The following is a 24,066-nucleotide window of genomic DNA, read 5'->3' on the forward strand; positions in this document are numbered from 1 at the left end:
CAACCCATACTATTGGCTGTACATACATATAAATTTGCTAGAGACAGTTTCTGTAGAATAAGGAGGTTCAATCTTTTTACATGATGCACTACCATAGCCTCCTTTTATTGTAGTGCAGCCCGAAAACCCTTGAATTCTCGGGCATTCAGAGGCATAGGATAATCACGCACTCGATCTCTATTTCGATGATGGTTAATACACACAATAAGAAATTGGACAGCTCATTCATTATCCTTGCTTCAGATTCGAGCATAGGAAGAACCATCATCAAGAGCTTTTGTTTCCAAGTAGGCTTCAGAAATGTAAGGTTGCCCAAGAATGATAGGGTAACTGCAAGAGTCTTGAGCAAAGAAATGAAAATTGTATTTTATGTCTCCAATATGCACATTAGGACATGCAGCATTTAACTCTCCAGAAGAGTTGTTTGCAACTATCATTCGCCATCCTGGACCAACATCTATGGGCCATCTGCCACTTTTATAGAGACTCCTTGCCATGACATTTATCTCCAAGCCATGGTCTAAGAGTGCAATACATGGTATTTGTTTTTCTCCAATTTTGATGACTGTCTCCGTTGTTGCTCTTGCCCAATGTGTATAGGAGTAGTGACTGCTTGGAATGAACCGAGCATCTTCCTCCTCATGAATGTGTTGTAGACAGCCTTCTTTTTGAGAGGTGGACTGCCCAACTTATTTGGACTAGCTGACCATTGCATTTTCAACTTTCACTTCCTTAATTTTTACATTCATGATTTATTTATCTTCAGCTTCAATTGCTGCAATTAATTCTTTAACTACTTCAAGATGAATTCTGTGTGAAGTCAGCTTCTCTTCATCCTGCACAAAAACTTAAAGACCTTAAGAAAAATCATGCACTGTTTCTTTAGCTTCATCACCAACATATTGTCTTTTCCTTTTAATTATATTAAATATTACATCATGAAATTCATGTTTGGCAATTCCAAGAATTTGCTTAAGTTGAATTCAATTTTTCTTCCTAGAATTCGTTCTTCTAGGACTCGTTTGAGATCGGTTGCAGATTCTATGTCAGAATGCAATTTGTAGCCAGGCTGCTTGCCTTTCTTCTTTCCTTTAGTCTTCTTTGTTTGTGACGCATCTTCCATCTCTTGATCTGGGGTTATATTTTCAGTATGCTTTGGTTGTTCAGGCATTCTTCTAGTTACCCGTTTTGGAGGGCCAAAAGAGGAAGGTCCTGGTTCATCTTCTCTTTTTCTCTTTAATTCAATCAAGGCTTCTTTATAATTAACGTCAGCCAAATGTGCAAAGGCAAAAAAAGAATGTACCAGTTCTTTCCAACCAGTTATTCCTCGAATGCACTAATTGTTGTTAGCCAAATATTCTTTGGCTACTTTACCACATTCCATTTGATCTAGTGCCTGCATCCATACTTTAGATTACACATTGGCTTTACATGCTTTCAAACTTGATTTAGTTGGCTCAATTTGCAGCCCATAGGTAGCTGCATAGGCATTCATTACAACTAAATCTTCTAATATTTTCTTCATTCCACCATTGCCAAATTTTGGCTTCGGTGGAAGACCAATTTTAGCTGCATGAATTTTTATGTCTTTCCAAAAGACGATGTCGAAGGGTTTTCGAAAGAAAATTCGCAACCACAGAGGTTCTTGAGAAATTCCAAGATAGAAGATTAAATAAGTGAGATCAGGCTATGCAATAGTAAACTCCAAACTCTTCATATTGAATGTAAAGATTGTTGATTTAATATGCATCTGTTCAATAAACTTGCTGTTCTCAGCCTGAAGAGCTATTGAATTCAAGCACCACTAGTTCCAGTAATCAAAGGCCAATTTCTGAGTAGCAGTTATTTGACTCTACACAAGTATGACATACACTATGGTACTACTTTATTGCTGGATTCCATGAATCTACTGAAGTTGTGGACTTTATTACCATGGACAACCAGTAATATAAAGGCTTCTTTAATCCCAAGTGTTTTTCTTGCCTTGTAGAACTCTTTAGATGTAAGAATTGCTCTCCACTATCTAGATACCATTCGGAAACAAGGATCGTACTTAATAAATAAAACCCGCATGAGACATAGCTGTGCTAAATCATTTGGAAGGCCTAGAATCAGAACTCCAGATTGAGTTGTTTCTTCTGTGCACAAAGACTCTGATGAAGAAAAGCAATTCCACTAAGAATTGGAAGGATCATACGGGTATGGTTGATCCCAATTTGTAGCTCTTGTAGACGAGTTTCACTCTAGATTAAGAGGGGTAATTGGAAACTCCTCACATGGAACAGAATCAGTTGAGGGAAATCTAGACCAGGCATCTTGGGGAAGATAGCCATGAATGAACTCTGAAAGAGAAGGGCTACAGGGAGATATTGAGCCATCTCCAAATGAAGCACGAGATCCTGTCATATAAGATTTCTCAGAATCAAAGGATTGTCCCACTGAGTTTGATGGAAACCTTTCGAGAATTGGAGTACATGGAGAGACATCAGAAGAGATGGCAGAATTTTCTCACAAATTTCAGAAAAGGATGTTACTGTGCTTATAACTTCACTGAAACCAGAACTTGCAGGTGTAATAATCGTAATTTCTCCTTGTTCTGAGCCAAAGCTTGAATAGCTTCTATCTAGCTTGACAAAGTTAAACCCTTCATTTTTATCGTCTGACACTTCTGAAATGAGGTCTGCCAGACCTGCAGGAACCTCCAGATTGATGCGGCGTAGCCTCCTAAACCTCCAGATTGATGCAACGTAGCCTCCTCTCTTGCTCGATTCGGCAGGCAGTAGCTGTGATGTCACTGGGCGAGGGGTATGCAAGAGGGGTACACAACGGTATGCTTGAGTGCTACATGGCCGTTCCCAGGCTCCACAGTCCCTGCGCTTTTGCTTCCCAATCTACAGGGCTTCCCAAGTTCCCAGTATCTTCTGATTAAACCATCAGCATCAACATGATAGTTTCTATATTTGTCGATGTTTGCCTCACATGATCATGATTGTTATTCATATGAGTGTAGATGTTTGCCTTGTGGGTTGCATGTTAAGACCACAGAAGCTTCATATGGAGCTGGATGTCTATAGGAAGAGCACTCGAACAAGTCCTTCTTGTGAATGGGCTGCAAGAGATCGGAGAAACCTTATATGGGCTCGTTGTCTGCAGGAAGAACCCTCCTACGAGACCAACTACTGTTTGCTGCCATAGCCGAGCTCTTTAGATGCATCGATTCCTACACTAGCATGACAGGCTCATCCGACCCCCACTGATGGTCAGTGGTAGTAAAAGTATCAGCCATCAGACAAAAGGAAAGCAATCCTCCTATTCGTCCTCTGCTTGAAACTCCTAGCTTTTTTTTCTCCCTTCATCACTAGAAGCCAACATGCTCATTGCATTGCTCAAGTTCTAGTTCATTTCCTTGAAGAAGATTATGAAGAAGATTGGCTGAAGATCATCCAATATTTGAGCACAATGAAGAAGAAGGAGACTTGGACTGATGAGGAGTTTAAGCATATCAAGAGGAAATCTTATGGCTTTTTCCTTAAAGAAGGACATCTATGGAAGCATGCAAAGAAGAAGAAATGAGCGCTTGTTCGAGTTTTAGGTAACAAATGTTTGCAACAACAGATAGTAAAGGAATTTTATGAAAGCTTGTGGGAAGGACATAGAGGCATATGGGAGACCTTTATTAAAGTCAAAGAAAAATATTGGTGGCAAAACATGTATCGGGACATAGCACATTTTGTTGAAACATGTTATTTGTGTCAGATGTATTCTATGGTCAAGCATCAGGATAGGTTACAACTGACTTATCCCTTGTCTATAGATGGATTATTGATCTTGGAACCATGCCTACAAGAATATGGAATACACGATATTTATTGCTTGCAAGAGAGGTTCTAACCAATCAAATTGAGGGAAAAGCCTTAACAACCAAATCCACTCAAGTTGTTTGTCGTTTTTTGCTTGAAGAAATGTTTTGTAGATATGGTTGTGTGGGTAAAGTAAGTGCAAATAGAGGAGAGTTGGATGTTGATGAGACATGCAACTTCTTTGCTCGATTGGGTATTAAGTTGCCTTTAACATCAGCCTACAACCCTGAAGGCAATGGGAAAAGTGAGAGAGGGCACCAACCTATTCTCAAAGCTCTAGCAAAGTCTTGTAGAGGAAAGATCAAAGAATGGCATAAAATGCTACCTTTTGTATTATGGGTTGACTGGACTACTCACAGTATAGTGACTGGCTATATGCTAGCTGAACTTATGCATGGAAAATAATCAATTACACCAATTGAAGAATCTATTCACATGAAGTCTTCTACATTGGGAGGAAGGCATCAGTAGGAAGAGTTGCTGACTTTGTGCATATGGAAGCTAGAAAGAAGGCCTGAGGATGTTCAAGCAACTATTGAGAAGCTAAAGAAAACAAAACTAAAGAATAAAATAATATTTGATAAGCAACATCAACTTTAGCCAAGAGCAATTCAAGAAAATGGCTGGGTGCTTGTCTATGACAATAGCCTAGACAATCAATATAGTGCTTCTAGGAAGATGGTAAAGCATTGGTTTGGCCCATATGTGGTTAAGGTCGTTCATGACAATGCCACATATCACTGGCCGAATTGGATGGAACAAGCATGAAGATACCCATAGCTGGAAAAAGAATCAAGCTCTTCAAATGAAGAGAAAGTTTAACATATGAGCTAGAAGACTTGAATATAATTCAAGAGCATGAAGATATAGAGGAAGAAGAAGAGGTAGAAGATGAAGACATTGACATGGCAGAAGATACTTCTTCTGATGCTACAAATCCGTAAGACTTTGGCACATGCCAGAGGATGTGCAGGTTAGGAGGGGGTGGATTTCATGCCGCTACGTGCACACCATGTAAAAAAATCTAGAGTGTAGCTTCCTTTTAGATTTAGAGAGCTAATGCCACTTTAGGCATTAGTGTTAGTGTCCATGGTTCAAAATATTAGATTTTTTTGGACAAGTTTTTAGTCAATTTTTGATATTCTAGATATTATCTCTTGTAAAAATCCATAAAACTATAGACAACTTCTAGATTAGGATGACATATCAAAGAAAGAATGTAGCTTTCAGCTAATTTGAGAGGATTTTAGGTAAAAAGAGAGATGGACGAAATCGCACGACGCGTGATTGCTCTTTTCAGGCAGTGAACAACACTTTGAATTGTGAGATGAAGAAGGAGTGATCTAGCTGAATTTTGGCCAGGTGTCTTGGTATTTAACCCCCCTTTCAGAGCTAATGGAGGCATCAGATTGGCGATCTGAGCAGCATAGAGGAGGGTATTATTTTGTACACATGTTTGCCTATTAGAGTTATAGTTTCTCATAATGCTGAAACAAACTGACAGGCTTCATCTCTGTTAGTATTTTTCTATATTTTCTAATTCTTTTTAGGAGTATTCTTCTACATCTTCAATCTCTTTGAACCCCTTCTCTTCCATCTACTCCTCTCCCTAAATCTACCTTCACCTGCTCTCCCTTATCTTCAAGAACTTGGCTTGAAACCTTCAACCTTTCTCTTATCTCTACCATCACCAGAGTAAAAGCTCTTGAAACCCCATACATTGTTCTCTTGCCAAACCCCTGTGGTGACCTTCAACCCTACACGCTGTGATAACGTCCCCCCCCCCCCCCTTTTTTTTTCCCTCACAGTGCCAGCATGGAGGATGCAGGGGGGCTACCGCGTGTTGATGGAGAGAGAGGGGGGGCTGCCATGGATGTCGAGCATGGATGTCAAGCACATGTGGGGGGAGCTCTAGGACGACGTGGGAAAGGGGGTAATGATTACTTCCTCTTCCCCTCCCCATACTCTGCATGGCAACAACTATCCACCTGGTCGCCCTAATGGGAATAGGGGGAGCCTGGCAATCCTTCCATAAAAGATAAAGCCTAAGCGTGAAATTTCAAAGTTTGATTCATTTGCATGTCTGAGTCTTGTGCTCTCATCCTGTGTGGAATAGCATGTGGAAGGCTTGATCTGTTCTATGAATATTGTCAAATATACTACACTTCAATTCACTTCTCTTTTCATGCATATCCATGACTTAATATGCTCTCATGTGTCAAAACTTTGAAGATCTCTTGTGAAGTGATTCTTTGTACTTCATCTAATCTATCCTTTATGAGCTCAAGAATTCTATGTATGAGAACATGTGTTATGATGTATTGTGAAGAATGAATGCCTTGAATTCCCACTTTTTTGTAATGCCTATATTTATAATCGATCAAAGAAGAAACCCAAGCATTCTTTTTGCTCCATGAATTTATCATACGTTGAGTGTTCTTCTTCATCCTTTACTTCCATCTTGCAAAGCGTCCCTTTGACGAGCGAATTCATGAACCCCCCTCGCGGAAATCCCGTGCAACAACGTACATGCTTTTGGTACGTCTCAAACCCTTACATTCCTTGAACATGTGTGCAAAAATTGCAATTAGTATAAACCAGCTTAGATGTACATTCGTTGAGCTTATGCTTGGCTTCATAGAATTCAATATGTCTGCTAAATTTTTTGTGCTACACATGTGCAAAATGTTGTTACTATACAATGGCCATTCTATGCTATTGAGATTCGATATGTACATAGACTCAAGGGTTTCATATTATCGACCCCCCTTGGGCAATATGTACTTGGATTCATAGAAAAAAACAAGGTCCTCTACGAGCTACTTAGCTGAACGCCCCTCAAAGAGTAATCTACCAATTTCGAGGTGGTAACACTTAAAAGAACTTGTGAAACTCTCAACATTTTGCCACTCACAGAAATCCAAAGGGTATACTTCTGTAAATACGAGATAAGTTGTTACATAGATATACTAAAATTTCTCATTCTCAATGAGTTGCAAATACTCACTATTTGTAATGTTTCGTTGAACGGGCACACTGGGCGTAATATGTATTTGTTTTTGCATGAATATATGTTGTACAAATGCCTCTGTTACAAGGTGAAAATCAACATTCCTTTGTTTAAGAGCTAAAATTTTACCCTTCCAGTGCTTTGATACATCTGCAATTGCAGATGCTTTCACCTTGAAAGCTCCCTTCTAACTTGGACGCATATGTACCCAAGATGAGCAATGATAGGTACTAGTGATCCAATTCCCTTCTTCATCTTTTCTATTACGTACTTCTATTGAGATAATACTTGTTCTTCTCTCAAGCATTATAACCTACGCATTAGATGCAAAGAAGTATGTATTAACCCCTAAATAATAAGCATTTTAAGCTTGTCTAGTAATCACCAATATGCCATACAAATCAACATGGCATTAAGAAATGTTTACACGTTTGTAAATAGACACAAACATCAATATCGAAACGCATGTGGATATGTACATCGACACAAAGTATAGATTCATTTTCAAGGCATCACTTTAATCATACCATTTACATGAAATATAATGAAAAGAACATAATAATACTAAGAGAATTTTGCCAAAATAAATTTTATTATAATGAATAGGATTTTGATTTGACACAATACATTGTATGAAATGTGGGTATTATAGAGTAGTTGTTACAAGGATGGTAGCCACATGGCATGCAAATCTTAATAAGCATATTGGATTGACACTTGAGATATTCAAAGACTCAACACATTGTGTGTTATATGGATAATATGATATAAGAGATTCATGGATCATTGCCAATTGGCATGGAAATCCGAATGGACACATATGACCAATAAAACAGAGGATTTTTTAGCCATTGACTTCCATCAGATTCATATCATCCAATACAAAGGAATCACTCATCACATCAAAATAGTCGATCAAGAATTATGTTCTTCACCTAAACCTTGTACGATACGTGCATGTACAAAAAAATACATACATGAATCCCTTTTAACAAAAATACTTGCATGAATCCCTTTTAACAAAAAATATCTAGATAACTGCATGAATAGAAGCAATACAAAATAGGGTCAATTTACCTATAACATGATCTAGTGAAGATAAGATTGAATTGTTGCTTATCAAAACCCATTGCAAATGATGGACATAAGAAAACATCAATCCCATCAAACATAAAGTCACTAAATAAATGAATAAATTTTGGCACCACACAATATGGTAGATTTACTTGTAAATTGAGCTACAGAATCTCTGCTCTACCTTGTGTTAATTGCTGCAACAATAATTGATCCTTAAGTTAGAACTAGCATCAAACCCTATTGTAAAGATAGTAGAAAAGGGATAATGCAGAGAGCAAGAAAGAGAGAGTGTGTGAATACACGAAGAGAGAAAGAAATGAGCACTTATTAAATCTTGCCCAAATTGATCTCTACAAAAGACAATAGTAAGAGTTAGTATTTACATGAATGTATACTAAAAAAACAATAGAAAAGAGGAAACATAGAGAGAGAAAGAGAGAGGGAGAGAGAGATGAGCATTTATGCAATGTCACCCAAAATGATCTTTGCAATAAAAAAATAACAAGGGTTAAAACTAACATTATGTTGTATTAAAAAGATATCTGCAAAAAAAAAACCAAACAGAGAGAGAGATTAATACCTTTGCCTCTTGCTTTAAATAAAATCTGCAAGAAAACAACAATTAGAACCAACATCAAATTCTATTGAAAACAAAATATAAAAGAGACACAATAAATAGAGAGAGGGGGGAAAGAAAGGAGAGAGAGAGAGACAGAGAGAGATGAGCACCTCTATCTCCTACCCAAAACAACCCTTGCAGTAAAACAACAATAACAGTAAGAAACGACATCAAACCCTATTGAAAAAATAGCAAACAAAAGAAAATGCAAAGAGAGATGGGCACCTATGTTTTGCCCAAAATCTGGAGCTACATGGAGAAGAAAATGTAGAGGTAAGCAGAATGCTCAAAACCCTATTTACTCTCAGTAGGGAACTTCAACGGAGACGAAAATTCACGAGTATAAAGAAGAGAGGGAAAGTGGTCTGTTGCTCAACTTTTGGGTCAATTGATTTCATGAGAGGGAAAAAAACCAAAATTGAAAATTCTCCAAAAAAGGGAGGGAAATACGAGGTGAGGGAAAATCAAAATTTTTGTACTATTCATTGTCCCTTTTTTTAAAATCCGCCACTACCCCTTTTTTAAATAGAAAACCCAAGCTTTGGAGAGTCAAAATTTACCCTGCATGGATGTCAACATCTGTAAGAAGGTGGGAATAGCAAATAAGTGTTAATAGTGTTGATATTATGCCATGTCACACTGACATTGGTATAAAAGGAGAGAAGATGTAATTTTTCACATCTTTTGACACATTAATATAATTACAGACTTTCTCTCCCTTCTTGCTCACAGCTTCTATGGCTTCCCCTTCTTTCTTATCTTTCTCTCTCTAAATCTAGTCTTTCTCTCTCCTTGTCACTCTTATTCTCTCTCTTCCTGCAGTATTTCTCTCTCCTCTACAGTCTTCTCTCTCCTCTTTCTCTCTCCCTGGTTCTCTCTCTCTCTGACAAGTGGTATCAGAGCTTCAGTCTCTCTTTGATCCATTATTTTCTTCCATTTTCGGTACCATTTTCCTATTTCAAAACCAATTTCAGATAAAAATGGTACAAGACAGTGACTAGTAGAGTGCTGCAGGACATCTACAGTTAGCAAGAGACTACATCTGGAGATATCCAAGGTCAGATATGGTGGGTAAAGGCTTAAATGGCTGGATGTCATCAAATTTCATGCAAAAATGGAGGTAACTAGGGTAAAGGATGGTTAACCGGGCTTAGTTAGAGACTAAACTACAGTTACTTTTCAAAAGAGGTCTTCCTTTCCTCTTTCTTCAAGCTCTGCCCAAGCTTTCATGGAGTTTGCTGGCAGAGATCTCTTCTTTTCTCACTGATCCTTGCTCTCCATCAAAAATGGCCTGCATAATGGCACTCTAGGCATCAAATGCAACAAGTAAAGCACCATTTCATGCCTTGTTGAAGCTGCCACATGGCCTGAACAGCAGCCCAAAATTTACACTGATTTTTCCAGCCCTGTTCTCCATCATTTCTCAGCTAATCTTCAGCTATGGTGCTTCTCATTCATCCTTGGCAGTGATTCCTTCAAGGTCCTGGTGTGTTTACTCTAAAATAGAGCTATATTTCTCAACTTTTCACTCTCTTGAAACCCTACATGAACAGTCCATGGGCAGCCATGAAAGCTTCAGCCCAAGCTTTCATTTCTTGACAATTTCTTGAGGATTCTTCATCCTTTTGGCCCATGGAATCATCTCAGCAAGGATTCTTCAACAAATTGCAAGGATTGAGCACGGAATGGTTAAAGATTGAAGATCAAGAGTTTCTATGGAGCAAAGATTTGGGGGAAATGGGTTTAATGCTTCAATTTCAACCATTTGAAGCTTCAAGATTAGTCTCAAGCACCGGATAAGCAAGCCTTATGGATTATTTTACCAACATTGGACAACCGGGGGCTCTATCAAGCATTTGAGAATTGATCAAGTCATCTTCAGCCATGTCAAGGTACTTCTCTTCAATTCTTAATCTCTCTCATTAATCCAATTGCTGAGCTTAATCCATTTGATTGAGAGATTAAAGAACTGAACATTATTCATCAAATTCTCAGCCAACCTTTGCTTGAATCCATCTATTCATGAGTGCAATGCTTGCTTAATGCATATTAGTTCCAATCAGTGAATTAGAGGCTTCAATCTGAAATTTCAGCATAACACTTGAATCCTATTGACTGAATACATTGATTGATGCATTTGTTTACTCTAATCCAATTGATTGGCTGAATTTCTTTTGTCCAAATTGAAATATTGTAAAAGGGTAAGTACTAGCAATCAGTGAGTCACTGAATTGCAGCGGTAAGACCCTTCTCCTATCCAAAATTTTCTTATCTCAATCAATTGCATCTCATGAAAGGCTGAATGAATATTTTTGAATTGCATATCATGTTGATTGCTTAGCACACTAGCCTCTGCCATGTTGATATTCCCACCGAGGAAAAAGGTGGATGCCAGGGGAGATAGTGGGACAAAAGAGAGGTGACCCTCCCTCACTATTGAAGATCCCGAAGGGGTGCAACCAACCGACCCAGGGGGAACTTTGCCCACCTCCCGGTGACTCGGAGCCCGTGTAGGGAGCCTGTCATGCCATTTTATCCCTCACACAGGTACAACGAGTGGAGGATTGAAGATTGAAGACTTTCCAAAGACTCAAGTACCTACAGGACCAAAACAAGGTAAAACAGGGAATTTACAGGTCACTTACAGGGTATTTACAGGTGGTTACAGGTACACCCTTCATTGCTAAAGCACAGGTGCAGGTACTACACGGTATCCACAGGTCCTATATACCCCTTTGCAAGGTTTGGTAGCCATTTGGGATTACTATCTTGCATTACAGGGTCAAAACAGGGCATTTACAGGTCTAGACAGGGTGCAGGACTGGACAGTTCAGACTCTGAAATCCAACTACAGAATTTTCTTTCCTAAATCTGTTATAGCATGCTATAGCTCATCTCAAAGAGGGCATTGTTAGCTTTGATTCACACAAAAAAGTTCTGAAATCGGAGCTTCCTAGCCAAAGTTATAGCCGTTTTACTGACAGGGGGTACTGTAGGACTGCACTAGTATGGCAGGACATAAAGGTAAAAATAAGGTCCATGAGGATTATGCTCATCAAGTCAGGGATTCCATGATGGATAGCACACTTCAAGAGAACCCTGAAGAGCTTAAACAACAAGGAGAAGTCAGTTTACTCAATGATACTTTGTGTGCCCATGAAAAAAGACATAAGGAATGTCATGAGGCCATTTTGTCAAGAATGGAGCAGATAGTTTTATCTAATGATCAAACGAAGTCTTCCATTGATAAGTTGGTGGATTCAACTACTCAAACCAATGCTTCCATTGATAAGTTAGTAGAATCTAATGCTCAACTTATGGCACAATTTTCTCAATTAATGCAGTTGCAAATGGGATCAAGAGAAGCCAATGAGAGGGCTTGTTCAAACAGTGGCCTTTCAGTCCCACTTCAGCCATCCAACCAAAATGGTCATGGAAATGGGATCATTGGAAGAAGAGACATTCCAAATAGTCAGTATGAAGTAGGAGAAGCTTCACAAAGGCATGATGACTATTTGGACAGTTTGAATGGGGCCAATACTCAAGCTTTTGGACTGCATACTCAAAATTCCAGGGGTACTTTACCAATAGGAAGATTACATGGTAATTCTCAGCCATCTGTTGGAAGATTTCAGTCTCAATTTGGAGGTTCTGTACTTGAAAATCCTGATTAGCCAATTTTGGGACAGCAACCCTTTCATGAAAGAGAATTCAAGGACAAAATTGTTTTAGCCAAATTTAATGGCCAGTCATCTTCACCATCAGAATTAGAGGAATGGACCTCTAAGATGGAGTCCTACTTTGATATATATCCTAAAACTAATGATATGAAGATTCACTTTTCTTCCTTGCATCTAGAAGGATTTGCCCATACTTGGTGGAGGTATATCAAGAAAGAGAATGTACTTATTGAGAATTGGGAAGCTTTCAAGGCACTTATGGCTGAAGTCTTTGTTTCACCTCTTGAAAAAGAGAAGCTAGCACGGAGATGGTATGGTTTGGAACAAAGGGGCCTAAGTGTAAGAGAATATACAAACCAATTCCTCAACTTGACCATGTATGTGGAAAGCATCAGTGATGAGGCCAAGCTACACAAGTTTATGTATGGTTTAGAGCCATCTTTGTCAGCTGATGTTATGGGGCAAAATCCTACTTTACTTTTCGAGGCTATTGAGCTTGCGGAGCGCTATGGAAGAAAGTATAGGAAAGAGTCTTCATTTCAGCCAAGTTATGGACAGCCAAGGACTGTTTTAAAGCAAGGACAAGTTTGCAACATTTATGGCAACAATCATATGCCTAGTGGGAGCTTACGGGTACCAACTTATCCTCCATTCAATGCTTCTAGGTCTCAAAGTAATTTCAGGACAGCAAACAGTCCAAAGGTTGAATTTAAGCAGGGTGACAACAAGCCTAAGTCCAGTTCAGCTAATACAAATCCCAAATCTATTCCCATGGATCTTTACAAGGAAAGGAAGGACAAGGGCTTATGCTTCAAGTGTGGAGAAAAGTATACTCCTGATCATGCTTCAAAGTGTGTATACAAAAATTTCAAGCCAAAGCTTCAGAGCATGCTAGTTTTAGAGGACTTTGAAGATGACATAAATGAAGCTAATACAGTGGCAATCAATGCTGAAAATGAAGATTTTGAGGATGACGGTGGACAGGAGTACTTTTATGATCTAGTCGACTCTTTTCCTTTTGATCTAGGCATAGATGTTCCCTTTGATCCTGGTGGATCTTGTGATGAGTCGCTTGCTGCTGCCACTAATTGTTCTATCTCTATGGATGCTTCGACGAGATCTAAGAGCCCTAATACACTTAGTATGAAGGGAAGTATAGATAGTGGCAGTACTCACAGTTTTGTCAATAAGTCCATTATGGACAAGTTAAATTGTGTTCCCACAGACTTACAACAGCCCATTAGAGTACAAGTGGCTAATGGTGAAGAAGAAATCAGCACACAGATTTGCCCACAGGTTTCTTTGCAGTTGGCTGAAAATTTTGAAGTCAAAGTAAACCTGATCACTTTGGAAATGGAGCCCATAGATATTGTACTTGGTTGTGATTGGTTGATGACATTAGGCAGGATCACTATGGATTTCTCACAGTTATATATGGAGTTTTTCTCCAATGGACAGCTCATCCATTTACAGGGAATTCCTAGTAGATCTGATTTTCAGCTTATCACCATTCAACAACTCAAGAGAGAGTACAAGAAGCGCTCACAGATATTTGTTTTGCATTAGAACAAAGAAACACAGGATCAGCCCCATAATTCAGCAAACCATCCAGCCTTAACAGCTCTTCTTGAGGAGTATAGAGATTTGTTTGAAGTACCTACTTCATTGCCTCCTAAGAGAGCGGTGGATCACCCCATACCAAACTCAAAGACAATCAATAAGCCACCTTACAGACTATCAAAATGTGAATGAGAGGAAGTAGCCAAGCAAATCAAAGAGCTTCTTGAAATGGGATTCATTGAACCAAGTTCTTTACCTTATGCATCTCCAGTCCTGTTAGTCAAAAAGAAAGATGGATCTTTCAGAATGTGCATCAACTACAGGGATCTCAATAAGATAACAGTGAAGAATATGTATCCTATACCCATGATTGATGATTTGCTTGATGAACTTAAGGGGGCTCGATTTTTCACGAAGATTGATTTGAGATCAGGGTATCATCAGATTCGCATGAGAGAGGGTGATGAAGTCAAGACTACTTTTAGGACTGATCGTGGGCTCTATCATTTCTTGGTGATGCCATTTGGGCTTACAAACGCTCCAGCTACCTTTCAAAGCCTGATGAATAAGATCTTGCAACATTTCCTCTTTCAGTTTGTCTTGGTGTTCTTTGATGACATCTTGATCTATAGCAAGACTTTATAGGATCATTTGTCACATATGAGGAAGGTTTTTTATGTGTTGAGACATCATAGGCTTTTTGCTAAGGAGAAGAAGTGCTCTTTCATGCAGACTGAAGTGGAATACTTGGGGCATATAGTCAGTGAAAAAGGAATACAGGCTGATCCCAAGAAGGTGCAATGCATAAGAGATTGGCCAACGCCTACTACTACTACCTCTCTTAGAGGATTTCTTGGTCTATCTTCATTCTATCGCTGATTTATAAAGCATTATGCAGCAATTGCAGCTCCTTTGACTGACAGGTTGAAGAAAGAGGCTTTCTTTTGGGATGCTCTTGCAGATAGCAGCTTCAACCAGTTAAAGGAACTACTTACTTCTGCTCCTATCCTAGTATGCCCGGATTTCTCCAAAGAGTTTACTATACAATGTGATGCTAGTGGCCGTGGCATTGGGACTGTTTTGCTTCAGGAGCATGGAGTAATTGCATTTGAGAGCCGTAAGCTTACAAATAAGGAGATGGCCATGAATGTTTATGATCAGGAAATGTTGGCTATCCTGTATGCAATCAAGAAGTGGCACCATTACTTATATGGCAGCCGATTCAGAGTACATAGTGATCATCGGGTACTCAAGTATTTCCTTACTCAGTCAAATCTCACTCCAAAGCAATGACGATGGGTAGCTACATTACAGAATTATGACTTTGACATCACTCATACAAGGGGCAAAGATAACATAGTGGCTGATTCTCTTTCTCGTATGTGGGCCTGCAAAGTATCAGCCATGACAGAACTACATAATGATTGGATTGAAGAATTACAGGAGGCCTATCTTTTAGATGAGGAATTCAGCCAAATCTTTCAGAAATTATAGCAAGGTCTTATGGAAGAAAACTCGCATTACTAGCTTAAAAATGATCGTATTTGGTGGAAGGGCAAGATTGTTATTCCCTCTACTTCTTCTTTCAAGCGGAAAATTATGGAGGAGTTACATTCTTCGCCTTGAGCTGGACACTTGGAAGTTTTCAAGACTTATGACAAGATCAACAAGAGTTTTTATTGGAAAGGACTGTGGAAAGATGTCAAGGACTTTGTTATGAAGTGTATGCCTTATCAGCAAAATAAGGATAGCACCCATAAACCAGGAGGTTTGTTACAGCCATTGCCTATTCCTACGGGTAAATGGACTCATATTACTATGGACTTTATCACTGGCTTACCTATTACTAAGAAGGGGTGGAATAGTATTTATGTGGTGGTTGATAGACTCACCAAAGTAGCTCATTTTATCCCAACAAAAATTCAGCTTACTGCTTCTCAAGTGGCCAATCAATTTATGGAGCATATTTTTAGACTACATGGATTACCGCAGGTGATTGTCCATGATAGGGACTCAAAGTTTATGAGTAACTTATGGCAAGCGGTATTTACATCTATGGGCACTAAGTTGGCTCCATCTACGGCTTATCATCCCCAAACTGATGGACAGATAGAGAGAGTTAATAAATGGTTGGAGACTTATCTTCGCCATTTTTGCTATGATGTCCAAACCTCATGGGATTCTTGGTTACACCTGGCTAACTTTGCTTACAACAATTCCACTCATGCGAGCATAGGAGTTTCACCCTTTGAGGCTTTGTATGGTTACAAGGTGCCCTTACCCACAGTCATCTTTAATGAAAAGATCAATCCTCATGGGAAGGAAGAGTTGGAAAGAATGCAAACCCTTCTTCAGCAATGCAAGGTGAATCTAAGGAAGGCTCAAGATCAAATGAAGATGTATGCTGATGAGAAGAGGAGGCCTTTAGAGTTCCAAGAAGGAGAGCTGGTTTTGTTGAAAGTGCCCAAATCCAAGTACTCTACGTTGAAAGATGGATCCACTAATAAGCTTGCCCATAGGTTTTATGGCCCTTACAGGATCCTTAAGCAGATTGGAGATTTGGCATACAAACTAGAGCTTCCCTCTTCTACAAAGATTCATAACGTCTTCCATGTTAGTCAGCTCAAGCCCTATTATGGTGATCCAGTGGATATAGTTGATGAGCTGCCACCTATTGATAAAGATGGTCTTGTTCAGTACATCCCAGAGGCTGTTATAGGTCAGCGTGAAAAGAAGCTTTGATCACGTTCTATTATGGAATATTTGATCAAATGGAGAGGTTTACCATCTGAAGAGGCTTCTTGGAGACCTGATTCTATATTGGATGAGTATCCATACTTGAGGGAGACATTGGTGGTTGAAGCCTATTGCTTATGGAGCTAGTATTGATGCAGACTGGTTTAGGACAGCACGTTGTTTTAGAACAGTTTTTATCGTACCTAATTTTCAGAATTAAGCTATCTACATGGGCTTAAAGTACTCTTCAAGAGCTTCGTTTTAATATATGGTACATCTCATTTGGACATTTCTATCAAAAGTTATGGCAGATTTGGTCCAGCAAGGACTATTTATTCAGCAAGCTGTCTACTTTGTTCTGGGACTATTTGTTGAAGACTTTATAGCTCCATTTGCTTCTGAAGTACTTCAAATCATGTATATAGTTGGGCCTTACTTCCGTTCTTCAAATTCAGCTCTTGTAATGGTCATTCTTCATTCATTTCCCATTTGTAAAGCTGTAAAACAGAGTAGTACTCTGTTCTATCCATCTCCTCTCTAGTTGTTTCTAAGTTTGTTTTTTAGGACAAAAACTTTTGGGAAGGGATGGATTGTAAGAAGCTAGGAATAGCAAATAAGTGTTAATAGTGTTGATATTATACCATGTCACACTGACATTGGTATAAAATGAGAGAAGATGTAATTTTTCACATCTTCTGACACATTAATACAATTACAGACTTTCTCTCCCTTCTTGCTCACAGCTTCTATGGCTTCCCCTTCTTTCTTGTCTTTCTCTCTCTAAATCTAGTCTTTCTCTCTCCTCGTCACTCTTATTCTCTCTCTTCCTGCAGTCTTTCTCTCTCCTCTGCAATCTTCTCTCTCCTCTTTCTCTCTCCCTAGTTCTCTCTCTCTCTGACAACATCTAGCCTTCCTATTGGACAATCCAAAAGGCCCATATCTTAAACTATATTATTTTTAAGGGTCCATTTGTGAGTATATTTTTTTCCTGATGTTTTTTTAACATACAAGACCATATAGAGAGGCTACTTTACTTTCCAACATATCAAAAGAATCCTCTTAATATGAGTATTAGACCATTCTGAAGACAATATTGTTAGAAACATCACTTGTGGGATTGATGATGACTATTTTTGTTGACCATATGGTGTTTTGAATTCCTTGCTTCAAATTTTTGAAAGCAAGGTCACTTGTTTGTATTGTATAAAATGTTGCTATTACAAAATAAACCTCCCTAGAATATTTTAATAGTAAGATTTATAAAAAATGATACATGATATTTATTTCCGATTATGATGTTCCCCTTTTGCAATATTCTTGCTACTAGACAGTACTCACAAAGCAATGTAGCTATGAGCAAGACAACCAATACCTATAAGCTTCCCAGAAACTAGGAATTGCTCATGATGACTACAGAAATTGCTCATGGCTACAAAATGTAGATCGCTAGTTTCTCAATAATTTTCACCTTCCTTGATATTGACAATGCTTGGCTTTTTCCTCCAAAGTCATTGTAGTCCTTCATAATGATGACAATATTGTCTTCAGATTTAGCCTTCCTCTATGAGTATTTCCTCATTCAAGGGGATTTTTCATCTTATTTATATCGAAAAGAGCTTGCTAGAAAAGTGTTGATAATGTCTGTGCTTCAATTATATTGTAGTGCATATCATTGATCATGGAATGCACCATTTGTTGTGGCTGAAACACATGTTATGTTTTAGCTTTTATGAGCAAAGTGAATTGACTACACTTTAGCATAGTTGCTTCCTTTTTCTCACAAAGATGCACAATGAGAGAGATACAACCTCACCATCTTAGCAAACCATGTGAAGCATGATTAACAAGCTTGGTTGACAATGCTCACCATCCCAATTAGTAGTGTTTTAAGGATTATGTTTGACAATATTATGCAGCTTTGTATAGTTTATTAATGCAATTTGCACCTTGGAATGAACTTCAACTGCATATATATTGTACTTGTGGGTGATTTCATGACATACATATGGGTATTTGACATGCTTGGCACAGTGGGACATGCATGGTAACTTGCAACTAAAGTTCTACATTGCATGTACCAATTTTAGACCCTACTAGGGTGCATAAAATTTGAGTCTATATACACTACAAGAATAGATCTAGTTGTAAAATAAAGATATCAAAGTCACAATATACCTCAAAATCAATGTACACTTTGGGGAAAAATATGGCAATCGATTTGTTGATACAATATTGCTATGTACAACCAATGATTTATGCTTGGAGGTCAAGACTTTAGCAAGGAATCAAAGCCATCAAATTTTCTTATGGTGTTTGCTCAATTGCTTCAAGATTACTCTCTCAAGCTTATCTTGCAAGTCCATATTCTCAATGGGTGAGGTGCTATCTACCTGGAAAAATAATGAAAGTTTAGCTTTATAGTCCTTTTGATCTCATTTGATGAAAAGTTAGCATGGCTTATACTAGAATGGTTGCTATAACCCTTAGGAAAGAGGATTTGAATTTATGTGGAATAATACTAAAACAAAATTACTTGGAGCTCCAAAGTCCCATTGACAAAGCAATTTAATTTTTCAGATACCCTTGTGACCTACAAGAGTTAGATACTAGAGTCACATGTACTAGGCTTGGCTGAAATCTAAAATAATCCACACAATACTCTTGTTCATTCTTTTTTTAGTTTCTTATGAATCAAAAGGCAAAGGCCTTAGCAAAATCTGTATAAATGAATCTTCCACTTGTTTTTCTCTAAAGCCCTAAAGATACAAAAGCAAAAGGCCTAGATCATAAAATTTACAGAATGAAGGTTTGTTCCTTCTTTTCTCATAAGTAGCACACTACATAAAAGCAAAGGCCAAAATACAATCTCCATAACAATTTCCACCAAAAATAAAAATATTTTACATTTTATTTGAGAGATCCATATAGAATAGTGATTGTGGTATCATGCAAATTATATATAAATTGTAATGTGCTCCTGCCTTTTGCTAATCACTTGGTCTTTTCCTCTCTCTTTTTGGCACCAAGTGTTTTTCCATACTAATTAGACCCCTACCACATACTTCATTATAAAGCCTCATAGTACCTTCATTGTAGATTATGCTCTTGTTTTCACATGTCCATTAAATGCATGTAGACTACGTTACAAGGTCTGCTAGTGTTATTATTATCACTATAGTCATTTAATGCAACTATTGTTCTATTGCAAGCTAATGACTATTAAGAGGTGTTTCACATGCACTTTGATGTTTACATACTTTCATGAGATTTTAATGCTTATTATAGCCCAAAGTATATAACTATAATACTTTTTCTATTTTAGTAATTTGGCCTATGATTCATTATTCCTTGTACCCTCTCTGGGTTGCCTTGCATAGTAGGTGAACAACTAATTATACAATAGTTGTAATAAGTAGAGATTCCAAAAATAATCTCTAATTTAACTCTAACTTTGTTATAGATTGCTATTTAATTTCTATTTTCCAAATTCCCCAATAACTATATCCCTTATGTTTTTGTAGACCTTAAAATTTTCTTCATCTAATGACCCTTTGTTTTGAAAAAGCATGATTTTTGACCAAATGCTGGCATTGAGAATGGGTGAGTTGACCCATGCATTAACTACTTATCTCCACATTACTTGTGCCATTGAGGAATGTGACAATGCATGTGGGATTGTCTCCTTCAAACTTACCAAGCTAGTCTTTAGTGGTAAATTTATTTGAATAAAATTTCTAGATCATGGTGTTCTCTAGCCATGATTACTTTTTTCAATTTCCTAGTTTCTAATGACCTCAAAGGGTGTTTTTATGGACATGTCTATGATGTTGGCTAACACTCTTTTCTTGGCTACATGCATCTTTTTCAATCAATCTAATTTTATGTGGCATAAAGCTGGCCAATTGATGCATTTGTAAATACTTCCAAAAATATAAATCATTAAAAATGTACAAATTTGAATATCTATGGGTTGCAAGAGATAAATTTTGCAAAATTCAAAAATAACAAAGCAATACAAAATTAACTATTCACTTTTGCTTAGTTATCAAAATGAGTGACTCAATCAACCAAAGTGAGCAATGGGAAAGAGAGAGTTGTAGTGAAAAGGTAGGCTTTTTATGAAGGCAACAATTGGTAGGGTTTAGCACTTGCTATGCATAATCAAGGTATAAAGGCTTTGCACCATTAGATCTTGACCTTGCTTTGGCACTTGCTATGCACAATTTAGGGCATATAGAATTTGCACTACTCCTTGATCTTGTTTGCAACATGACATTTTGTCAGGAAGCGGGTTTTTGTTGGAGATAAATTAGGAGGGCAGACCAATGTGATCTTACTAATTATTTATGATGTATGGTGAAGGTGAGTAGGTATGTAGACATTCTTTAGAAAAAACAAGGATAAAACCATCACATACATACACAATCTCTTATTAATCTTACCTTGCCATGTATGCATTGGAAGCTGTTGTCCTCAGTGGTAGTGGCATAGGTGGCATTCACAACCTCCACATTGTACCTGTGCAAGAGCATTAGTACCCCTAACCACACACCTTCACACTTGGGTGCATTGAGCGTAATGAAGACCTCAAGGCCGCTTATGCGAACCATCACCTTGACTTGTGAGTCTAGATCACCATAGTTAGCCCTATTGTAGCTAACAATGCCTACCCACCAATAAGGGCCAAGCCCCATGGCATCCTCCTCTGATATGCCCAATAGGGACATTATGTCTGATCTCTTCTTGTCCAGCTCCTCCAATGTCACAAGCAAACTCTGGATGTACTTGATTACCTTTGTGAGGATTGTGATCCGGCTTATGTGCTGCCCACATCACAACACAACCAACATTGTTAGATACACCTACATTCCGTTAATATGCTTACATGATCCAAAACTTAAGCGACAAAATCATGATGAGTCTTATAAAGCTTAACCCACGTAATTACAATCCTTAGTATCTGAACGACATGTGTATTCTCAAAACCAACCCATACTATTGTTGTTGATCATGATTCTCTGTAATCATGTTATAACTTTTGTGTAAGTTCCACAAACCATGCGATTGATGTCAATGAAACACAGTGCTCAAACCTTTTGATTGGTGTTAATGAGACACATTCCTTAGTTCAATCACATATCCGCTCAAACCAGGTGATGAGTATCCATGGAACATAATCTTTGAGGCTCATATCCAAAACATGTGATGTCTGCTGATCCTTAGTTGAGTTAACACATGTGCTCTCATCAAACCATGTGATTTCAGCGAACAAATATCATTATTAGTTCAGGCCTCTAACACCCAAGCCCATTGGATCCAGATAATTCGATGCTTAACGTAATGACTCGGTTAGAATATCTGTTCTTACTTGGCACTTTAACTTCGGTACGAGGGATTGTAGAATGGAGAAAGACTCCCTCATTCTCTTCCTTCTCTGTCTTTCAGAGTAGACATGAACCTCTCCTTGCGACATGCCGTCTCTGTTGAAGGGCTTGATGTCGTTGGAGATCACGGTGCTGGTGGGACAAAGGTTGCTTGTTTTCATGCGCTTGCTTGGCCTCTTCCCGGACAGTGGTTGAAGAGGAGGGGAGGCAGAGAGAGAGCAGCTAGAAGAGGCAGCTGAAGGAGAATGTGCAGGGGGAAGGGCAGATGAGGAGGGGACTGCAGGATGATTAGCTACCAAATTGGCCTCTGCTGATGATCTCTTGAATGTCCCCGTTGGCGTGACGGCATGGCCATGCTCGCTCAGATCTAGGGAGCCTGGGGGAGGGAGATTTGATATGCAGCAAGCCAGCCTGCTCGAGTTCCGCATCAAGCTGGTTTTCGTAGGCTTGCCGGGCTTGGCTGGAGAGAAACCTTGCAGCAGAGAAGATGCTACGTCTGAGAGCATGAGGACAGACCTGTAAGGGGCATCCTGCCCATGGCTGTTGTGATCATGTCCAGCCGGGGAAGTCAGAAAAGGATGATTCAGCCGAGCCTGGGCATCATCAGTATCTGCAGGGGTTTCCATTGAATGAGATAAAGAGCTGGGGGAGGAGGAGGGGTACCAGTCTCCAAGCTCATGCAGAAGCTGATCAGGGGAGAGCGGATTGAGGAAGGAGTCGAGGTCCATAGCTGAGGGAAAGAGTAATTTGTGAGTGTGATTGTGATCGGGTACAGCCGAGGAATTAAAGAAAGAATGATCCATCCGAGCCAAGGCATCGCCATCATCTGCAGGGGTATTCATGGAAGAAGAGTAGCTGGGGGAGAAGGATGGGTACCAGCTGTCGCCAAGCTCACGAAGCTCAGGGGAGAGCGGATTGAGGAAGGAGTCGGGGCCCATGGCTGAGGAAGAGAGTAATTTGTGGGTATGTGTGCTGACGAGAGAGAGAGAGAGAGATCGTTCACTGCCTCCACAGAGCAGGAGACTCGAGAGCTCTCTTCATCGCGCTCTTATGAGTAATCTAGATACGAGAGAGAGAGAGAGAGACTGTGGACGGGTACATGGGCTGACGTCACCCACATGAGTGCTCTTCGTAAGTAGCTGGACTTTTTATGAACCGGTCTGGTGGATTACGGCGTTGTCTTTTCAGTCGTTACTAACACTCATCGCTTAAGTACCGCGACTCCTACAGGCGTCGTTGGGCAAGTGACTTACATTGACTAGGATAGCTAGTGCATCAAAGTTAGTTATTCTACTATTGGCCCCTCTGCTCTAGTAATTGTGCAGGCATTCCAATTGACATGTAGGCACTTGCATGGACTGAAAAAGGCCACCATCCTCCACATGGCACCTTGAGACCTTGCTTGTAATGAGGTTGTCACTTGTATAGGATCTGTCCTTGCCTCGACTTGATTCACAACCCATGCTTGAAAAGAACTATTTTCTCAAGGCTGCGTAAGAGACCTTTTTAAGTTGGAAACTCTACAAGTTTTATTGGGAAGACTTAGAAGAAACAACTTTTTCTCCATAAAACTAGAGGTAGGTTAAGACCATTCCAATTTTTATCACTTCCCAAACTTTCCATTAGATCTTTTTAAAAAACTTTTGAAGACAACATAAAAAAATATTAATAAATTGCAATGATAATAAAGAAGAATAACAAGACAAATTTTGAAGTCTGCTTGGTGTCTTCTTTGATGACATTCTAATATTTTCACGGTCTGAAGAAAAGCATAGAAAACATCTATCTACTGCTGTAACGCTAGATGTAATGACCAAAACAATAGTACAAAGGACCTTCGTTTGCCTTTGCAGATCAAAACAATAGTCCAGTTGTAGCACTATTTGTAAAGGCTATAACAATAGAACAAAAAGGCTTTCATTTAGCTTTATAGATCATGGCCTGATCAATACAACATGGGGTCTCTAAACATAACACCCTATCACTATAAAGATGGCTTCTTTACAAGATCAAGAAAAAACTCTTTAACATTAGTCTTGTAGAAAAAAAGCTACTTTTGTGGCAATTTGGACTCTCTACAAAAAAATTCATTTCTCATCAAAACGAGAAAGATAAGAAGAAATGATTTTAGAGAAATGTG

General features: G+C 38.8%; 1 protein-coding gene across 2 annotated transcripts; it reads right to left on the reverse strand.

Moving 5' to 3' along the window:
* Nucleotides 1-17,986: 17,986 nt before the first annotated feature.
* Nucleotides 17,987-22,958, reverse strand: LOC148017287 (uncharacterized). Of its 2 annotated transcripts, XM_087663294.1 has the most exons (4): nucleotides 21,911-22,958; nucleotides 21,156-21,365; nucleotides 20,985-21,060; nucleotides 17,987-18,932 (listed from the first exon to the last, which is right to left on the reverse strand). In XM_087663294.1, exons 1-3 carry the CDS (start codon nucleotides 22,862-22,864, stop codon nucleotides 21,016-21,018), a joined length of 1,209 nt encoding a protein of 402 aa, XP_087519420.1. In that variant the 5' UTR covers nucleotides 22,865-22,958; the 3' UTR covers nucleotides 17,987-18,932; nucleotides 20,985-21,015. The 2 variants fall into 2 exon arrangements, with proteins under 2 accessions (XP_087519420.1, XP_087519419.1); XM_087663293.1 differs by having other exon boundaries at nucleotides 17,990-18,932; nucleotides 20,985-21,365.
* Between the last annotated feature and the right edge of the window lie 1,108 nt (nucleotides 22,959-24,066).

The sequence above is a fragment of the Lygodium microphyllum genome, chromosome 22, assembly GCF_053477565.2.
Source record: "Lygodium microphyllum isolate KBCC chromosome 22, Lygodium_microphyllum_v1.1.10, whole genome shotgun sequence".
Classification (NCBI taxonomy): domain Eukaryota; kingdom Viridiplantae; phylum Streptophyta; class Polypodiopsida; order Schizaeales; family Lygodiaceae; genus Lygodium; species Lygodium microphyllum.

What these genes read in the sequence shown, in the direction of transcription:
- LOC148017287 (XM_087663293.1), bottom strand. Translation starts at nt 22,864, where the DNA reads ATGGGCCCCGACTCCTTCCTCAATCCGCTCTCCCCTGAGCTTCGTGAG. An exon ending in TACCGAAGTTAAAGTGCCAA is followed by an intron (nt 21,366 to 21,910) that starts GTAAGAACAGAT and finishes TGATGTGGGCAG; the next exon opens with CACATAAGCCGGATCACAAT. An exon ending in TCCAATGCATACATGGCAAG is followed by an intron (nt 18,933 to 20,984) that starts GTAAGATTAATA and finishes TTATTTTTCCAG; the next exon opens with GTAGATAGCACCTCACCCAT.